The 19,538-nt window shown below is 47.2% G+C and overlaps 1 protein-coding gene across 1 annotated transcript in view; it reads left to right on the forward strand.

The window, feature by feature from the left end:
- The first annotated feature begins 606 nt into the window (after window positions 1-606).
- The window catches only part of PAPPA2 (pappalysin 2), a 124,905-nt gene continuing 105,973 nt past the window's right edge, over window positions 607-19,538 (forward strand). Inside the window, exons 1-2 of the mRNA XM_083507013.1 lie at window positions 607-1,586; window positions 17,988-19,050. Coding sequence (XP_083363139.1) covers window positions 1,133-1,586; window positions 17,988-19,050 — 1,517 coding nt within the window. The 5' untranslated portion in view covers window positions 607-1,132. The remainder of the gene's footprint in view (window positions 1,587-17,987; window positions 19,051-19,538) is intronic.

A 19,538-nucleotide genomic window follows, 5' to 3' on the forward strand; every position in this document is an offset into this window, starting at 1 on the left:
ACTAAGTTGCACGCAAACTAAAGGGACTGACTTTCACGTGGATGTGTGTAAGGTTGGGATGCTGCGTTTGAAAATCCCTAAATTCAGACGACTTCGGTTCCAAAAGCCCCGATCCTGAACATGTTGGTGCAGTAGTCCGCACTGAGTTTAATGTCACACAGCCCGATCCTAAGGGCATGTTGATTCAGGAATAAGTCTCATAGAGGTGGATGGGATTTACCCTCAAGTAATTTGTGCGTAGCATTGGAGCTTTATCAGTGGGATCGGAAAGGGAAAGGGAGGCGCTGGATTGGGACTGACGGGCTGCCAGGCAGGTAGCAAGGCCAAGGTAACGGGAAAGCAGCCCACACGCCTACGCTTCCTCGGAAGTAAGGTCTACTTGTTTCAGTGGCTGACCTTACTTACTTGGGCGTAAGCCCACCCGAGCACGGTAGTGCTTCTAAGAGTGAATGGGATCCGGTCGCAAAACCACTCCCGCCACCCCCAAGGGGTACCACCCTCATCTCTCCGAGCGCGCGGGGAGGAGAGAGAGGATGACGGGAGGCGGGGGCGAGGGGGGAGGGGGCACCGAGAAAGGCAGGAGGTGGAGTGATGTGCAGAATTTATGAGATTGGCCATCAGCAGCAGCAGCATCAATCCTCTTCAAACAAAGCCGAGAGCGAGCAGCTCTCCAGACGCACGCTTCTTCCTATTGCCTCCCGTTCTCTTTCGCAGGAATCCAGCGGGATCGAAGGAGAGCCACCTGGGGTGGCCACGACGCGAGAAAGCGGCCGCCCCGCGCAAGCTGAGCTCCGGGAACGAGGGGCAGCGCACAGCGCTCGGCCGCCTGGGACCTCCGGACGGAGCAGGAGGGCAGGGCGACACCGGAGAGAAGCGGGCGAGCCACCGGGCCAAGGCGAGGCGTCGAGGATGCTCGGAGGAAGCCCTTGAGGGCCCCCTCGGTCCTGGGACCCTGCTGGGCCGGGCGAGGCGATGCACCTGACCGCTCTCCGGCGCTCGGAGCAGAGGGGCTGCAGCCGCTGAAGCCCGGCAGCCACCGACGCGCCCGGGGCCGACCCATGTGAAAGGGAGCCGAGGGACCGGCACGGACCCAAGGACAGGAAGCGGCTGCCCCGAAGGTGCGCGCCGCAGGATGGCACGTCCCGGCTGGACGCAGCTGGTGGCCACCGCCGCCTTCCTGGTGGCGACCGCGGGCCTGCTGGGCGGGAGCCCGACGCCGGAGTCGCCCGACGGGGAGCGCTGCTGGATGCGCAGGACTCGCTCGGCCGCGCGGCTGCTGCGCCCCGACGCCACCTACCCGCGTCCCGGGCGGGCGGCGGCAGCGGCGGGGCAGCCCAGGCGCGCCCGGAGCGCCGAGGGCAGCAGCGTGGAGGACACGTGGGGCGAGAGCAGCCCCTTCCCGCGGCGCGCGCGCGCCAGAGCCGGGCCTGCTGCTCCGGGCGCCGTCTCCGCGCTCTACTTCTCGGGCCGGCGGGAGCAGCTGCTCTTGCGCCCGGGGGTGGTGGCCGAGCTGCCCCGCTTCGAGTTCACCGTCGAGGCGTGGCTGAAGCCCGAGGGCGGCCAGAGCAACCCAGCCGTCGTCGCAGGTAAGCGGGAGGGGCGCTGGGAAGGGAAGGGCGTGAAGGTCCGCGGGGAGGAGGCAGGCGCCCTCGAAAACCGAGAGAAGTCGAAGATGCGCGGTATCCAAGCGCCCGACGACGTGCGTGTTTCCTTCAAGTTAAGGCTAGAGGGACTCCCAGCTGGACCCGAGGGATGGCGCTGATGGTACTTTAAGTGAGATTTTATCGATCTAACGTGCCCCACCCTGGGGAAAAATTAAATAAAGGCAGATACCCTTTGCCAATTACTTTTCAAGAAGTTTCGACAAGGTGTTGGGTGGGGGTAGGGAGGGGCCAAGACTGGGCACAAAGAGCCACAGTAGATAGGCAGAGGGTCGGACTGTTAAGAATGCTCACCTTTCCTGGTAGAAGTAAGCTTTTGTTCTGTCTGCCACACCCACTCTGAAATGGAAGGAAGGATAGCTCAGTAGGTAGAGCAGGCGTCAGTTCGAGCCCCACATTGGGCAGAAGAGCCTTGCATTGCAGGGGGTTGGACTAGGTGCCCCTTGTGGTCCTTTCCGACTCTACAGTTCTATGATTCTACGATTCTAAACTTGGCAACTAATAACTGGAAAGCTCTTCAACTCTGTATTCAGAATGATTTGAATCAATTTTCCTGATTCTTTTGTGGTTCCCCTTGAACCCCTTTATACATTACTCACTTCACCTTTCTGACTTGATGAATAACCGGACTGTCCAGCAAATTTCTATTCCTAGAGTACCTCCAGATGGGTGTTTGGTGTAGGTTTGGTGCTGTTCATGCAGACGAACCCTTTTTTTGCAGCGTTTACACAGATGGGAAGCCATCAGCAACAAAAAGCCAGCCAGTATTCCCTGCTCCCCCCAATGAATCCAGATAACCAATAAGTTGGGGGGGGAAGTGTCATGCCAACGGCCTGTTTGCAATATCTTGAATGACCAGTTTGCAGTACTAAGCCCTGGTCTGGAAGCACCCTGACAGCAAGCATATTTTACACTCTAACATTTCACAGATGAAAATGGGAGTAGTTGATTACTGGTGGATACTCCTGATAATGCACCAAGAATGAGTGCTGAATGCAACTCTTCCTTGTGTTCTACACATTGCTCACATTGCTGAAGCATGTACTGCACTACAGAGCAAGGAAAGCTTTTTAACTTACAAGGAAAACAGTTTCAAATCAGCAAGAGTTGTTGCACTATGCATGGCTTGAAGCTGGCCTGTGTATTCCCTTTCCATTTCCCTTTTAATTTGTCTCTTGCCTTTCTATATTGCTATGCGTAAGGTGGTTTACAAGCTGAAGAAACAAGAAAATAGACAACAAAGATCATACACCTAATAACAATCTGATCCAATACAGAAAAGTCATAATAAAAACATAACTTTAAAATAAACAGCTTATAGGGTGAGTCTTGCTGAATTCACAGAGATCAAGTAAGTAGGTATAAGTAGGTATAGGTATAGGTTTAAACCCTTTCAGCCCAATAGTTTTGACCAACAAAATTATATGGATGCATCTTATCATCTTTATCAGAAAATATACACTGTCCAAGGTAAATGGGGACCGTTGGAATATATGACATATGGAAGGTTCTGATTTTTTTTGGTTTTTCACATGTGAAGTTCTTTAGATTTTCATGGAATCAATCAGACAGTGATGTTACTTATCATGGGCCTCCATGAGAGATCAGGTTTCTACCTGGTTATGAGTTCCACTGTGCCTTTGCAGCAGTGGAAATTGGTGCAAGAAAGAGAATTCTCTGTTTGCTTTCTGACCCAGGTGCCCAGAAAGTAGATTGGGAACTAGTGGTAGATCTCAGGGTTATTTGCAGCAGATGAGCAAAGGTTTCTGACTTTGCAGTTGTTTAACAAGGCAACCACAAAATGACTTTTGTCACCTAAATTCATTGCTGAAATGAAGAAAGCCAACTAGAAGTGGATTTGGTGTGAAAGGATTTTGAGCTCATTTAGCTCTGGTACTGAAAATAAATTCCCGGACTCACCGTGTGTCCTGCTCTTTAATTCTAACTGTGTTTCTTTTACACTTGTCTCTGATAGAAAGATCGTGGTATTCGAGTAAAGAACAACAACAACACCACCAAAGTCAGCCACACAACCCTAAAGTCTGCCCACTCCTGCTCAAAAACCACCAGAGCAATGCTGGTTCATTCCAAACTATCATGGGAAGCTTATTTCTTAAGCACCAGAAAAGACTAGCTGCATTCAAAGCACATTCTTTCCATCAAAGAATTCTAGGCACTGTAGTTTAACCTCACAGAATTACAATTCCAAGCAACTCTTAACAAACTACAGTGCCCAGAATTCTATTTGCGGGGGGTGGGGGTGGGTGTGAGGGGAAAACTGCTTTGAATGTACTTTAAATGTATAGTGTGTATGCATCTTGCATGTCAGAAGTTTTAACCATGCTTCCAGCTGCTGCAACTACAAAAATTCCCTCTCTGCCAGAAATTGGATTCTTCTGCATCACACGTACACAGGTGCCTGAAACTTAGAGACAGGTTGATGCCAGTGGTGGGTGGAGGGGCAAACAACTCCTACATCACCAAACACTATTGCCAAATAATTGTTTTGGTTCTTATGGCCTCATCCAGGGGGTGTTGCCCAATGGTGTGCTGTAATACTGTGTGGTTTCTGATGCAACTGCCATGCCGTGCAACTTGAGCAGTTAAATCACAACTGGTGTGCATGTGAGCAGAGATATTTTCCTGTTTTACAGATGAATATTGGAGGTACAGAACTGGACATTTGGGGTCAAACTAATTTGAGCTCCAGGGTGGAGTTACGCAGTCTGGCCTGTAATGCAGACGTTCATTCATTCATTCAGTCACATCATTTTCACTCTGCCTTTCCAAAAAGATACTCGAATTGGCTTGCGCAGTGAAAAGTACAAATAAGAGTTATGAGCAAAGAATAAAATAGGCAGAAAGAAATGTATAGTTTAATTAATGCTAGGCTGGGGGGAGGATTGGATTACCGTTAAGAAAGGAAGGCCTTCCTGTTGATTTAATTGTTTCTTTGTAAGGAAATGGGTGAGCTGCAGCACAGAACCTTTTTTTGGGGGGGCAGGGCCCCATTAGCCCCCACTGGCTACAGGTCTGTGCCAGCTCATGGGCATCGGGTGAAGACATCCCTGCCCCTCCTCTGCCCTGTAAAACATTGTGCCTTCAAATGCTGTCTTTCAAGCCACTAATCTAATGTGTCCAAGGCTTAGGGCACAAAGTATCAAAGTATGGCTTGTTTAACTGTGCTGTGCATGAGCTCAGGTTCCCCCACTTTGTTCCTCCCTTATTTATTTTATCAAAACAGAATTTGTGTGCTGCTTAATTGAAAAGAAATAGCTTTCAGCCGTTTACTTAAAATGTAAAAGCATCACAACCATTGAGACAAGTCTGAAGTTAAAAACAAGCTGACTTAAAAAACAACAACCCAGCTATAAACCATTTTTAAGTTTTCAAAAGTGATGGAACAAACCACAGAGTGGCAGTCTTAGCGTTACATCTGAACTTTTCTCTCCAAACAAGCCATCAGCTGAAATCAAGGTTTGTTCTTGGCTTCCTGATCAAGGTTTGTTGAGGAGAAGCAAACCTCAGAAACTGGTTTGGATTCAGAGCTAAGCCTGTGGTTTGCTTCCCTCCCCAGCTAAAAGAGGAGCAAAGTGGGAGCCCTCTGGATGCAGAGAGAAATCATCCTTCCTGGTTTACCATTACTTCTGAGCATGGCCCCTGGCTGAGTTCAGCTCTGAACTTCGGCTTTGTCTTAGGTGCTCCTTCTCCTGAGGCCACAAGGAGGAAACGGGAAGCTTCAGTTTCCATTTTTGACTAACTGTGATTTGTTGTTAAGTTGCAACTCAGAACTGTGGTTTGTCTTAACTATGGTTGAAGGAAACAAGCCAGGATCTGAAACCACAATTTGAAGTTGGCTTTGCCCTCTAAGCCATAATTAAGACTAGCCACAACTTGACTGCCTTGAGACATGGCCACAAAATGCAGTTATCTTAAAACGGAAGCAAAAGCTTCCAGTCTGCTCCTCGTGACTGTGGTGGTGGTGGAGGAAAAGTGGAAAGGGAGTGCATAAGCCCAAGGCTTCTTCATGTAACACTAAAGCAGCCTTAGAATCATAGAATTGTAGAGTTGGAAGGGACCACGAGGGTCATCTAGTCCAACCCCCTGCAATGCGGGAATGTTTTGCCCAGTGTGGGCTCAAACCCACAACCCTGAGATTAAGAGTCTGATGCTCTGCCAATAGAACCATACACTTTTGTCCTCCTGGGCCTGGGATAGCTCAGACAGGAGAGCATGAGACTCTTAATCTCAAGAGTTCTGGGTTTGAGTCCCACATTGGGCACAAGATTCCCGCATTGCAAGGGGTTGGACTAGATCAGTGTTTCCCAAACTTGGATCTCCAGCTGTTTCTAAACTACAACTCCCATCATCCCTAGCTAGCAGAACCAGTGGTCAGGAATGATGGGAACTGTATTCCAAAACCAGCTGTAGACTCAAGTTTGGGAAACACTGGACTCGATGACTCTCGTGGTCCCTTCCAACTCTGAGATTCTGTGATTCCACGTTTTAGCTGGAGTCATCTCTGATGCTGGCTGTGCTGGCGGAGACCGTCAACAATTGTATTCCTTTAATTTTTTTTTTTAATAAGTTTTCAACATATCATTTTCAACAGTAATTAAACATACTTTTACATCTTATACATTTTTTTTACATCCATCAATCACATCTGAAAATTTTCCAACCTATTCACTTAATTTACAGTTCTTATTTTCACTATTACATTTAAATCTCATAACTAATAGCTCTCTTCTTTGCAATATTTCTCCTTACAAAACTTCTTGAAGTCCTACTAGTGTAATTTGTTGATTACAGTTGCTCTTCAAATAATTCCTATATTTCTTCCAATCTTCTGTAAATCTCTGGTCCCCATAGGTTTCGAATCCTTCCTGTCATTTTATCCAATTCTGCGTAGTCCATTAATTTGTCTGCCATTCTTCTTTCGTCGGTATTTCTTCTTGCTTCCATTTCTGAGCCAACAATACTCTTGCTTCTGGTAAAAATGCTTCTGGTTTTTTTAGAAATGTATATTTCAACATCTTTTTCATCTCATTATATATCATTTCCCAGAAGTTTTTTACTTTCTTACATTCCCAGCACATATGATAAAATGTTCCGACAAGAATTGCATTCCAAAACCACTGGAGGGTGCCAGGTTGGGTAAGGCTGCAGTAAACCACAGTTTGGCATTGGACCAAATGCAGGCACTGGATATTTGTGGGAAGTGGCCCAAGTGGTATTATTTTCTGACACACCTGGGTGTGTAAATTCCCCACAGTTTCTTAAAATAAATCCAGTATTTACTGGGGACCAGTCTCCGTGTAGTCTCTTGCAGGAGTTCCACAGGTTTTGTGATCTGCAATAGATTGTGTAGTGGGGCTGATTTGTATGGAGTGCTGCTTTGAGGTGTGTGTGTGTGTGTGTGTGTGTGTGTGTGTGTGTGTTAATGTGGTCACTGCAGTTTACGTGATCATGATGGTCCTTTTTCAAGCTGCCTTAGTTGTTCTGGCCAGGCACATTGGCCCTGCTTAGAGATGCCTGTCCCTGCAACCAATTCTACGTGCGATATCCATTAGGTCACAAGCCTGCTGGTGATCTCCATGAGAGGAGGTCAGGAGGGACATCATTTCAAATGTCCCACCTTGTTCCCTGCTTTAGTTACGAGCGCATACAATTCCTCACTTTCACCCTTACTGCCTTCAAAGTCCTTGCCTCTCTGCTAGTCCTTGATTGAAATCGTTTTCTGCGGTGGTAATGCAGAACTTAAAACAACAACAACAACATTTACAGGAATAGTATATATCTATATATAGAATTAGTATTTCTAGACTGCTTTTCTACCCATAGGCTTCCAAACTGGCTCCCAGAATAAAATAGATAGAATCCAAAAATAACATTGAAATGTAATACAAACGCAAGCAAGACGGATGAGTGGCAGCAGCGTAATGATGACATATAAAACAGAACAATAAAAGCCAGGGCAGGACAATCACCCAAGAGACCACACCAAGGGCATTAAAAGCAAGGCAGTCTCAACTGGTAGTTGGGGAAACCTCTAGTATAGGGATTAGACCAATCTCCTGGGAGAGGGAGTAGGATAGCCTTGGCAAAATTCACTGCATGGATTGAACCAGACTTCCACATTTCCAGAATGAATTGCAGCTTGCGGAATTCTGGATTCCTGTTTTGCTTCAGGTTGGGCTACATAACCCAGTGTAGCATTTTTTGAATGTTAAAAAGCTATACTGTGCACAGTCTTAACATGGGGTGACTGAGAAGCCGAACTACTGAGCAAGCTTCAAGTCATGCTGACGTTCTTGTGGTGCCTGTGGCTTTCCTGTGATCTCAAGCGCTCGGAGTAGAATCGGGACCAGGGAAGGCTCATCACAGTGCCTGTGAAGCTTTGTGGATCACCTCATAGCATGAAACGGCTTCGCATGAACATGCTCTCGCCATGTAGCTGCCTGTTTTGTCACTCACCACATCAGTTTCCCGAAGACTGTGCAAAACTAGAAATATTAATTTGATGAGATTTCCTGCCTAAGTGCTAAGTTGTGGTTAAGAGGCTCATCACCCCCTCAGCGTGGGTCTGTGGATTATAGAGCCAGCAGCTGAGTCTAAATCGAAACATTTGTGAAACAAGCCCTGCTGAAAGAGTCGGAGCAGCAGAAAATACTGGCTTCTCTGCCACTGGGGGGCACTCTTGGAGTACACGAAGGTAAGCCTGGCAAGGCTTCCTAGTTTAACTGACTGGCACTCTTGGAGGAAACAGATTGTGAGTCTGGGTTCAAGCCTGGGTTTGGCATGCAACTGGCCCTGGCCACCCTGACAGATGACCTTTTTTTGAGGGAGAGACCCTCAAAAGAGCCCTCCTGCTGCTGTGAGATCTGTCAGCTTCTTTGGACACCATGGAATGTGCCGTCTCCCTGAACCATCTCCATGGGTTGGGAATGGGAGGCACTGATTTACAGTGATTCCAGAGATTAGAGGTGGGGCAGGACGTGTCTGCATTTGGGTCAATGCTCTATGAGGCCATTAGGAGTGATCATGAGAAGGTTAAAATAATAATAATAAAATTCCTTCCAGTAGCACCTTAAAGACCAACTAAGTTAGTTCTTGGTATGAGCTTTCGTGTGCATGCACATTTCTTCAGATACACTGAAACAGAAGTTGCCAGATCCTTCTATATAGTGAGAAGGTGGGGAGGGGTATTACTCAGAAGGGTGATGGGAATGGGTGATTGGCAGATAGCTGAGATGAGCCTGTTGACAACTCTTAACGACTGCAATAGGTCTTACAGGAAAAGGCAAGGGGTGAGAAGGTGAGAAATGGCTTAGTCATGTATAATGAGATAAGAATCCAATGTCTTTGTTCAGACCAGGTCTCTCCATGGTTTTAAGTTTGGTAATGAGTTGCAATTCAGCAGCTTCTCTTTCCAGTCTATTTCTGAAATTCCTTTGTAGTAAAACAGCTACTTTGAGATCTTGTATAGAATGTCCTGGGAGATTGAAGTGTTCTCCTACTGGTTTCTCTGTTTTGTGATTCTTGATGTCAGATTTATGACCGTTTAATACCCCTCCCCACCTTCTCACTATATAGAAGGATCTGGCAACTTCTGTTTCAGTGTATCTGAAGAAGTGTGCATGCACACGAAAGCTCGTACCAGGAACTAACTTAGTTGGTCTTTAAGGTGCTACTGGAAGGAATATATATATATATATTTTACTATGGCAGACCAACATGGCTACCTATCTGTAACTGGAACCATGAGAAGGCTGATGAAGCTCAGCTCTGCTTTCCCAATGAAACCAAGTTGGCAGAGGTTGTACCTAAGCTGAACCAGTCTCTGGGTGCAGTGGGTGAGGGTTAACAGGCCGAAGCTGAACCCTGTGGGTAAATGGGCACAAGTACTGGGGAGTCTGCTTGTTTCAAATGGGATTGCCCTCCCTCTGAAGAGCACCTATCACTAGCTTCAGCTGCTGCACCAACTGTGCCCTTTCCTGGACAGGAGAACTTGGCCTCTGTTACATGTGGATTGGTAACCTCACATCTGGGCTATTTTAATGATGCTCTGTAGGTGAGGCTTCCCTTGAAGCTGGTCTGGAGATTGCAGCTTTTGCAGAACTCACCAGTGGTGGCCCTTTATTGGGCATACATTGTGAGATTTGCTCTTGCTGCCTATTAGTCACTGAGCTGGTTTAAGGTGGTGCTACTTGCACACAAAGCCTCAAATAATTCTGGACCGTCTTCCTCCTCACTGCCCAGTAAGGGCACCATTGTCAGCTAAAGGGGCCAGGGTAGATTTTGCCATGATCTGATAAGTATCATCTTGTGGTAATACGGGGGTGGGCTTTTCCAGTGGTGGCACCAGTGTGGTGGAATGCCATCCCTGCTGAAATGCGAGACGACCCATCCATGTTAGTTTCTTTTGGCTCCCGAAAACACACCTGTTTAGGCAGGCATTCCCCTGAACTGGTCTTACTGTATTAACAGTTTTTTTAAAAAAAAAATTTATTGTGTATCTTAATTATGTAAAGCAATATATAATTATATTGCTTTAATTATGTAAAGCAATATATAAATTAATAAAGAAAAAATGGTGCTGGGGAGCATTCCACTTTTCTTAGCTCTATAATAATAATAATTAAAAAGCAATATTGACCAGACTTTGATGGGCAGGGTGCAAATAATAAATTTATTTGTTTATTTATTTATTGACCAATGCCTACCATTATGGCAGTCCACAAACACCAGGTGGGCTTAGGGAGACCATTCCGAAGACTTCTAGGACAGTTCCCTCCTGGTCTGCACAACTTGTGGTCCGCTGATTTGAATTCAGTCCACCTGTCATTTGCCAGGCCCCATCCTTTCTGCCGTCCCAGGCCATTGGCAAAGACAATAAGTTTACTCGGCTCTCAGAAAAAGAGCCACTGTGCAAATGACGGGTGAGCTGTGTTTCTAATGGTGGGCCAAAAGTTTCTGGCCCGAACTTCTCAGAACTCTTCCTTGCCTTTTTATGCCATGCAGCTGTTTTCTACAGTCCTGTTTCATTTCCTGCTAATTATGTGATAATTATAGGAATGTGTTTTGGGGGGCGGGAGCAGCATTGCAAGGAGCAGCTTGGGGGGGAAGATGATGTGTTCTCTAGCCCAGATTTTTCTGAGGTGCTTTTCTGGCTTCTGTTTCTAGAGACCCTTTGTTAGCATTTTCAGATTTTTCACAATATGTTGATATGCAAGGATGGCTTGTGCTTGAGACGTGCAACACAACATATTCCACCAGCCTTAAAACAGCAAGGAACTATAGAACAGAACGGTTCAAAGATCGTTCGATTGAAACCTCTAATGCTCAGGCTTAGTTCACACTGCAGGATTTGATGTGGCAAAACTGTTTCTAGACTGTATTATTTCAGGCCGGGAATGGGCGTTCCCAAGGTGAATTTTCTTCCATACAAACATATTCCCTACACATAGAAAGCTAGCAGATTAGAGAAAAAGTTATGTTATAACCCTGACAGCTAGCTTTTTAGATGGAGGAACATTAAATGTTTTGGCCTGTTACCTACAATTTGAAGTCACTAATAATAATAATAATAATAGTAATAATAATAATTAATAATAATTTATTATTTATACCCCGCCCATCTGGCTGGGTCTCCCCAGCCACTCTGGGCGGCTTCCAACAAAACACTAAAATACATTAACCTATTAAATATTAAAAGCCTCCCTAAACAGGGCTGCCTTTAGATGCCTTCTAAAAGTTTGGTAGTTATTTTTCTCTTTGACATCTGGTGGGAGGGCGTTCCACAGGGCGGGTGCCACTACCGAGAAGGCCCTCTGCCTGGTTCCCTGTAACTTGGCTTCTCACAGCGAGGGAACCGCCAGAAGGCCCTCGGCGCTGGACCTCAGTGTCCGGGCAGAATGATGGGGATGGAGATGCTCCTTCAGGTATACTGGACCGAAGCCGTTTAGGGCTTTAAAGGTCAGCACCAGCACTTTGAATTGTGCTCGGAAATGTACTGGGAGCCAATGTAGGTCTTTCAAGACCGGTGTTATATGGTGCCGGCGGCCGCCCCCAGTCACCAGTCTAGCTGCCGCATTCTGGATTAGTTGTAGTTTCAGGGTCACCTTCCAAGGTAGCCTCACATAGAACACATTGCAGTAGTCCAAGTGGGAGATAACTAGAGCATGCACCACTCTGGTGAGACAGTTCGCGGGCAGGTAGGGTCTCAGCCTGTGTACCAGATGGAGCTGATAAACAGCTGCCCTGGACACAGAATTGACCTGCGCCTCCATGGACAGCTGTGAGTTCAGAATGACTCCCAGGCTGCGCACCTGGTCCTTCACGGGCACAGTTACCCCATTCAGGACACCCGCCTGCCTCCTGTCCCCCAAAAGTACTTCTGTCTTGTCAGGATTCAACCTCAATCTGTTAGCCGCCATCCATCCTCCAACCAGTAGCAGCTGCACAGGAGAGGAAAGTTGGAAGCCTCCAAGGCATATGACCTTGTTCCTCCGGAGAGTCAGTCCTGGGGAGACCCTTTCAATTAGGTACTTCTGTCACCCAAAGTCTTCCCTGGATGGGAGCCAGGCAGTGCTTTGATTGGTTAGAGAAGGAAGGAAAGAGAGTGACTGGCAGGAAGGCTGATGGCAAAGCCATTGCCTGGGAGCTTCTGCAGGAGCTCAGCCCCTGGTAGCTGACCAGAGAAGTTTAAAGTTTATGTGGGAGGGAATTTCAGGTCACCGTTTCCAAACCCAGGGCTCCTACTTCTGTGCTTCCGTTCCTCACTTTCTTTTTTTAAAAAGTACAACTAAGACTGCAAAGAACAACATAACAAGACCGCCATTTTTAAGGAGAAAAGGGAATCTTTCTGATTTTAGCCTTATTATTGTCTGTAAAATATAACTAGTGATATTCTTCTTGCATCCCCGCTCCTGAAATAACATGAGGTAAGTTTGTGGGACAACGTAAAGCAGCCTAAAGGGAAGCAGATTTTATCACCCTAGTGTTGCTTAGAAGCTAGTTTGGGGCACTTCCAGATATGTGCTGCACTTGATTTTGTTTCCGTATAGGTTTGCTTGAAGTTTTTGTGCAGGAATCCAAAACTCCTGCACGTTCGCACTAAGAGCAAAGCCATGAACCAATTTGTTCACACACATTCCAACAATACTGACTGTAGCTTGGATGTATTAGGTGAAGCCTTACAGGGCCAGTGTGCCAGCTATGAGACTTGTATTTTTTCCCTTTATATTTCTGCCATCTTTCTTACATAAGGGGCCAGTTTTCTCATTCCTCCTTTCATCTACAAAAATAATTATCACCAGGTTCTGAAAACAGGTGGAGAGCTGATGTAATGCATTTTGCTCCTCTCAAAGGCTTGCCCTAGTCATTCTCCCACACCTCGACATGGGATGGGTTGTCATCCAAAAATGGCATTTGTGGGGGTATTCTGTATAGATAATACCCTGCCCTCGTCACTTTAAAATACTAGAAACTCTTTATGGAGAACATCCTGCATAACCTGAGTGTGTTCCATATCAGGGGTGGGCTAACTTCATTGTTATGTAGTTTACCTTTTTCTCTTTTTAAAAATCAAAATCCCTCTTGTCCACCCGCATGTTTTAGATTTACAGAATGAAGACGCACAGTGAATATTTTGTGCTTGCTTAACAGCCATGCTGTGTCAACATCATTTGCAAGAATCTCAACAACCTGCAGGCTCTAGGTGGTCTCCTGGCAATTGGCCAGTAGACCACCACCTACAGTCTGCCACCTCACTCTGGGTCCTATCCTGCCCTTTCCACCCCCACCCTGGTGGGAGTGCATGGCAGAGAAGGATTGTCAGCACAGTATACTCATGATAGTAATATCCAGGAGTCAAAGCAATCTAAGGATGGGAGCATCACTGACCATGGAGCAAGGAAAGTAGGCAAGATGACACCAAGAGGAATAATAAAACTCGTATTAAGCATTTTCATCCTGCTCCTCCCTATTTTAAAGTACAATACAGAGAGCCGCATCAGTAACACTAATTCAAACCACATGGCCCGTGTGGGTTTTTTTAAAAAAAGGTCTCTCTCTGTGTGTGTGGTTTATAAATTATCCAGATCTGAGTCAGGAACTGACTTCTGAATCCTATGCCAAGACCCAGTCTTCTCATTCCTACCCTCATCTGCAAGAATAATTATCAACATGTTCTGAAAACAGGTGGAGAGCAGGGAGAACAGGTGTTATGGGATAATGGAAAGGCAGCAGAACCAGCGAAAAAGAGGTAAGGGAACCTGGGGCTGAATCTCTCTGCTCAATAGAGATTCCCCTGGGAGGGGATTAAATGCCAATCATTTACAGGTGGACTGAAGCCTTCAAGGTTCAGAACAGCAACATGCAATAACAGCTGATCATTACAGATGTCTCCCCCCCCCCCAAGTTCCAGACAATTTTCCCTTTTAGCTATCCCCTTTCACCACAGTAGGGAGCTTCACAGTCCAAAGATTTATAGACCAGAGGGTCTCCTTCAGGGAAGGTATTTGAAGGTATTTGCTAGAAGAAGAGGAAGAAGAGGATGACAAGGAGGATTTGATATCCCACTTTATCACTACCCTAAGGAGTCTCAAAGCGGCTAACAATCTCCTTTCCCTTCCTCCCCCACAACAAACACTCTGTGAGGTGACTGAGGCTGAGAGACTCAGAGAAGTGTGACTGGCTCAAGGTCCCCCAACAGCTGCATGTGGAGGAGCGGGGACGCGAACCCAGTTCACCAGATTACGAGTCCACCGCTCTTAACCACTATACCACACTGGCTCTCATACCACACTGGCTCTGCAAAAGCAGTCAAGTTCCAAAGAGAGGGAACCACCACAGAGGAGGGTTGAGGTCTTGCTAACCACCGCCAGAACCTCCATGAAGGAGGGTAACCATCAGTGAGGCCTCCTCTGAAGACCTTGGAGGAGGCGTGGCTTCAAATATCCTGGCACCAGACCATTTACAGCTTTAAAGGTTAAAACCAGCACTTTGAATTGAGGCCAGAAGCATGCAGACAAGCAGTCCAGGGTGTTACAAAACTGGTGATTATGATGGCTCAGGGAGCAGCCCCCACCCAGAGGCTTAGCAGCTTGCCTTTGGGACCAGCAGCACTCAGTGTATCTTACGCTGAGTGTATCTTAGGACTTCTCTTGATTCTTATGGTGTGATGCTAGAACCTTGCCCATACCTAGCTTTTCTCAGGGATGACACTTTGAAGCAAAGCCTTGAAATTGTGGGCGGAGAAAGCCTGTGGCTTTCTGTGTGCTGTTGGACTCCCTACTCCCATCATCCCCTGGGAGTCCAGCAAGTTCCCAGAGGGCCACAGGTTCTCCACCTGTCCTCTAGATCCTCCCACTTCCTAACCTCCTGGCAATGCCCTGTTGCAACAGATGCCACCTTCTGCTGCACAGCTCTTCTGGAGGGCCTCTGGGTTCTCTCCGTTCTTCTTGAGCCTAAGCCCTTATTACAGGTTCCTCTGAACCAGAACCCCCTTAGTTCCTGCTTCCACCTCCTTGCTCCTATGTTGGATGGTTTCACATGTTGGCTTCCTGACAAAGGGCATTGCTTGCTTGTTCGAAGCGATGCTGGAGTGGAGCTCTCAGGTTGCAGCATCAGACACATTCCTGGGCATATTCCTACTTGCTGGCTGGGCTTCTGACGCAGGGGCCCGGAAAATGTTCTTGACTTTTCCGGAGCAGTAGTTTCTGGGCCTCTAGCAGGGCGAAGTCTCGGATGGCAGTGGGCAAATGCAAAGAGCTGGAACAGCATCAAGGGGAGGGAGCAAGTTTGCCAATGCCAGATGGGGCTCCAGATGTGGAAGCTCTTTGGTAACAACGCAGAGCTCCAGGCAGACACTTGTTGATGAAATTGAATGTGTGGAAGCTCCTCCTCTGGATAGTGAGGAACATGCAGTGAGAGAGAGCGCAAAAAAGCATCCTTGTGGTTGTTTTGCGCTAACTCATCCTTAAAAGAGAGATTGGGGCTGTGAACAGAAGTAGATTCTTGAGGGAAATCTTCTGGGAAGGGATGCTTCTAGAACAGTGGTAGCAGAGTATTTTTGTATGTGTTTAAAATACATAACATTTCTTTACCTTGAAGGCTCAGGATGGGTAAGAACATTAATTAAAGCATTTCCTCAAGCTATAAAAAATATTTAAATGTACAGCTAAAATGTCCTTTCATTAGATGTGGTGGATATATTCTCCAGCTTCACTGAGCAGAAGGCATTCTTCTGTTGACCTGGCCAAGAGCTACTGTGAATGGCCAACCTAGAGGCTTCAGGTGGGGCCAGTGTTGCGTATTCTTATTCCTTTCTGTGCCTTAAGAGGGTTCTTGCAGTTGAATGCATTCAGGTCCACTGCACAGTTTGCTAGTTTGGGCTCCAGTTTCAGGCCATGAGGTTCCCATTTCAAGCTTCAGAGTCCCTGACAACAAGAAGGGAATTTTGGAGCTGGCAATGAGCCCCTGACAAGATATTCCTGCAACTGTTCACACTTAGTAACACATTTGGCATCCTAAGGTCATCAGATGTCATTTAAATAAACATGATTCTAACCCTCATGGGTAAGAGGACAAGAGCATAGAAATATTTCCATGTCATTCTCCTTTAATTACTTACCACCCCCCTTTTCACCTGCAAAAAAATTAAGTATCCTAAAACATGGGTGATTTCAGCCAATTAATTCATGCAAAATGCATGCAAATACCCAGTCTGCAGAATATGAGTGGCCTGGTTGCAGAATTGAAGCTAGGGTAGTTCTCCAGGCTACATTCAGTTCTCCCAGTAAGCCAGCTGGGAAAATAATTGTTCTGTTGAAGAGGCAAGAAATAAGCCTGTTTAACAGAGACAGGACTGAGAGCAAGAGTAGCTGCTCAGGGGCTGTCTGCTGCGATTTTCCTAGGGGCTTAGTTGCTCAGTCAGCACTGACTCTCTGGATAGCTCCACTGGTAGGGAACAAAGCTGAACAAAGAAGGCTCTGATCCCTGGACGCAGCCTGACTTGGTTGCTGCTGCAACCTTGAAGACTACAGACCGCCTTGAGTTGCAAGCAAAGATCCTGATCTAGTAATACAAATAATAGTGACAATGAATTAATAATAATAATTTTTATTGATAATAAATAAATAATAGTGATAATAATGATGATAATAATACAATCTAAATGAAAAAAAAGTTCACATATAAGAGAAATGTGACAGAGAAGGAAGAGGGAGAGGAATAAAACTCAGGCACAGTTCTTAGAATGATGAGCTTTGCATAGTTCAGGAGTTGGAGATGCCTGATGTCGTCTTATGGAATGACTGCCCACCCCATGACAATATCATGGACAGAGGAGGAGTAGAATGTTTGGGTGTGGAAGGATAAGGCTTATACAAAGTGAAATGTGATATTGTGCATAGCTGTACAACAGCAGGAAGGCATCAATTGCTGTTTTCCAGTTTATAGAAGTTTTCACAGTGCAGGGTCAAGAAGACTGGCGTATTATTTAAAGAGAAGTCACCGTGGTGGCGCTCACCCACAGTATGCATTTTCTCCCAGATTTGCAGTTAGCATGACTGAAGTATATTCTTTTGAGGTTAACGCTGATTCAGCCATAATTTTTGCCAGTGTGTTCGCTTTCCTTTTTAGGAATTAAAAAAAGCAATCTGATAAAAAAGTTTCAGGACAACTACAGGGATTTGGTGTGTGTGTGTTTCTCAGTGGCAGTTGTGGGGACTGGCCAGTTGTCACCACTGGCATTTGCTGCAAACTTGGGAGACACCCCCCCAAAAAAAGCTCAGTGCTGGAGAGGATATGTGGTGGGGGCGCCTTCACACTGCTTGTCTTCCTCCTCTTCTTGCCTCAGATTTGGAACAAAGCACTTCTTTCTCCAATAAGATCTTTAGATGGATGTGGTGCAGGGAATGTGCCCTTTCTCACTGCCTTCATGGTGCCATGACTGATGTAGCAGATTCCAGACATCCCAGGTTAATGATTAGGGTTTTGGCTACAAATTTGAACCGAATTGGAATTGGTGTCTGGTGGACCAAATTTTAAATGCGTTTCCAACCTGTTTTGGTTTAGATTTGTTAGCAAGAAACCTTGGAAATTGTCGTCCCTCTTAAACAAAGACTTCTTCACATCTCTTGCAGTTTCCAGGGTTCTTTGAGGGTACCCACTATAGTGCCCTTGGATCCAAGCCAGTTTGAAGATCTAGTGTGGATTCATCCTAAAATCACTCCTCCTGTTCTAGAGCTGAGAGGTAGTGTGGTCATTGTACTAGCATCTGTGCTGAATTTTCTTCTTTTCTCTCTCTCCTCCACTCAGGTGTGTTTGACAATTGCTCCCACGTTGCCAGTGACAGGGGCTGGACTCTTGGCATCCGCACGCAGGAGAACACCGGGAAGAAGGATGCCCGTTTCTTCTTCTCACTCCGGACAGACCGCTTCAAGAGATCTTCCACCATATCGGTACCACACCGCTATGAACTCAATACGTGGGCTCATGTGGCCGCCACCTACAACGGGAAGCAGATGCTGCTGTACCTGAACGGGGAACGGGTGGCGCGTAGTTCCCAGCAGTCTGGGGCCCTCCACAGTCCCTTCATGGCTTCTTGCCGCACCTTGATTCTGGGAGGTGACAGCTCAGAGGACGGGCACCACTTCCGTGGCCACCTGGCTCTGCTGGCCATTTGGAATGCTGCTCTACCCCAGGAGAAACTCCAGAGAGCTTTCTTGAGAAAGGTTGAAGACAGAGAAGCTACCATGGTGCTCAGTGCAAGGTTCAGCCGCCTGGAGCAGCAATGGGTAACATTCAAAGATGGTGCCTACCCACTGGTGGAGTCCTTCCAAGCGCCAGAGCCTCCGGTTTTCTCACCGCTCGTGCCCCCTCTCTGTGGGCAGACCGTCTGCGACAACGTGGAGTTGATCTCCTACTACAACCGCCACTGGCCACTGAGGAATGAGAAGGTGGTCCGTTACCGGGTCGTCAACATTCATGACGATGAGGGGCTCCATCCTACTGTCAGCCAGGAGCAGATTGCCCACCAGCACCAGGTGCTGAGCGGGGCCTTTGGCCGCTATAACATCACCTGGCAACTGAGCGTACACAAGGTGCAGAGCTCCTTGCTCCGCCACCGCGTGGTCCTGATGAACTGTGAGCCCAGCAAGATTGGCAATGAATACTGTGACCCCGAGTGCGAGCACCCGCTGACTGGCTACGACGGGGGGGACTGCCGCCGGCTGGGGCGTTGCTACGACTGGGTGCGCCGGGATGGGGTTTGCAACATGGAATGCAACAACATGCTTGACAATTTTGACGACGGGGACTGTTGCAACCCCAGAGTGACCAACGTGAAGAAGACGTGCTTTGACCCTGAATCTCCACACCGGTAAGTTGTGGGCGGACAAGGGAGGGAGGGAGGGCCCTGCCATCCTGTCTGGAGACTCCTAGGCACTAAAGCCCATTGCAATGAAGTCCACAGGATCATGTCCATTGATTCCCTTCTCATACTATTCATTTCTCTGGGTTTAGGCTAATGCGAACTGTGGTCCGCGCTGACTACTGCTGATGCAGTGCTAGCAGTGCAGTGGAAGGGAGAGAGATGTTTGCTGATGGGGGTGGGGCGGGTGGGAGCAGGAGAAAGGAGTAAATGTGCCTGAGGCTGCAGAGGCACATACCTGCAGAGAGCCTGTGGTCCTCCCTCTTCCGTTACTCCCACTTCCCTTGGCTCCAGCCAGCATGGCCAGTGGCCGGCCGGTGATGATGGGTGTTGTAGTCCAATGGCTTCTGGAGGTTCACAGGTTTCCAATACCTGCTTCTGCCCTATTTCACGTTCAGACATTTAACGGCTTTATACTACTTAAAATGTTCACCACC

The sequence above is a fragment of the Podarcis liolepis genome (genome assembly GCF_965112155.1).
Source record: "Podarcis liolepis genome assembly, chromosome: 6".
NCBI lineage: Eukaryota > Metazoa > Chordata > Lepidosauria > Squamata > Lacertidae > Podarcis > Podarcis liolepis.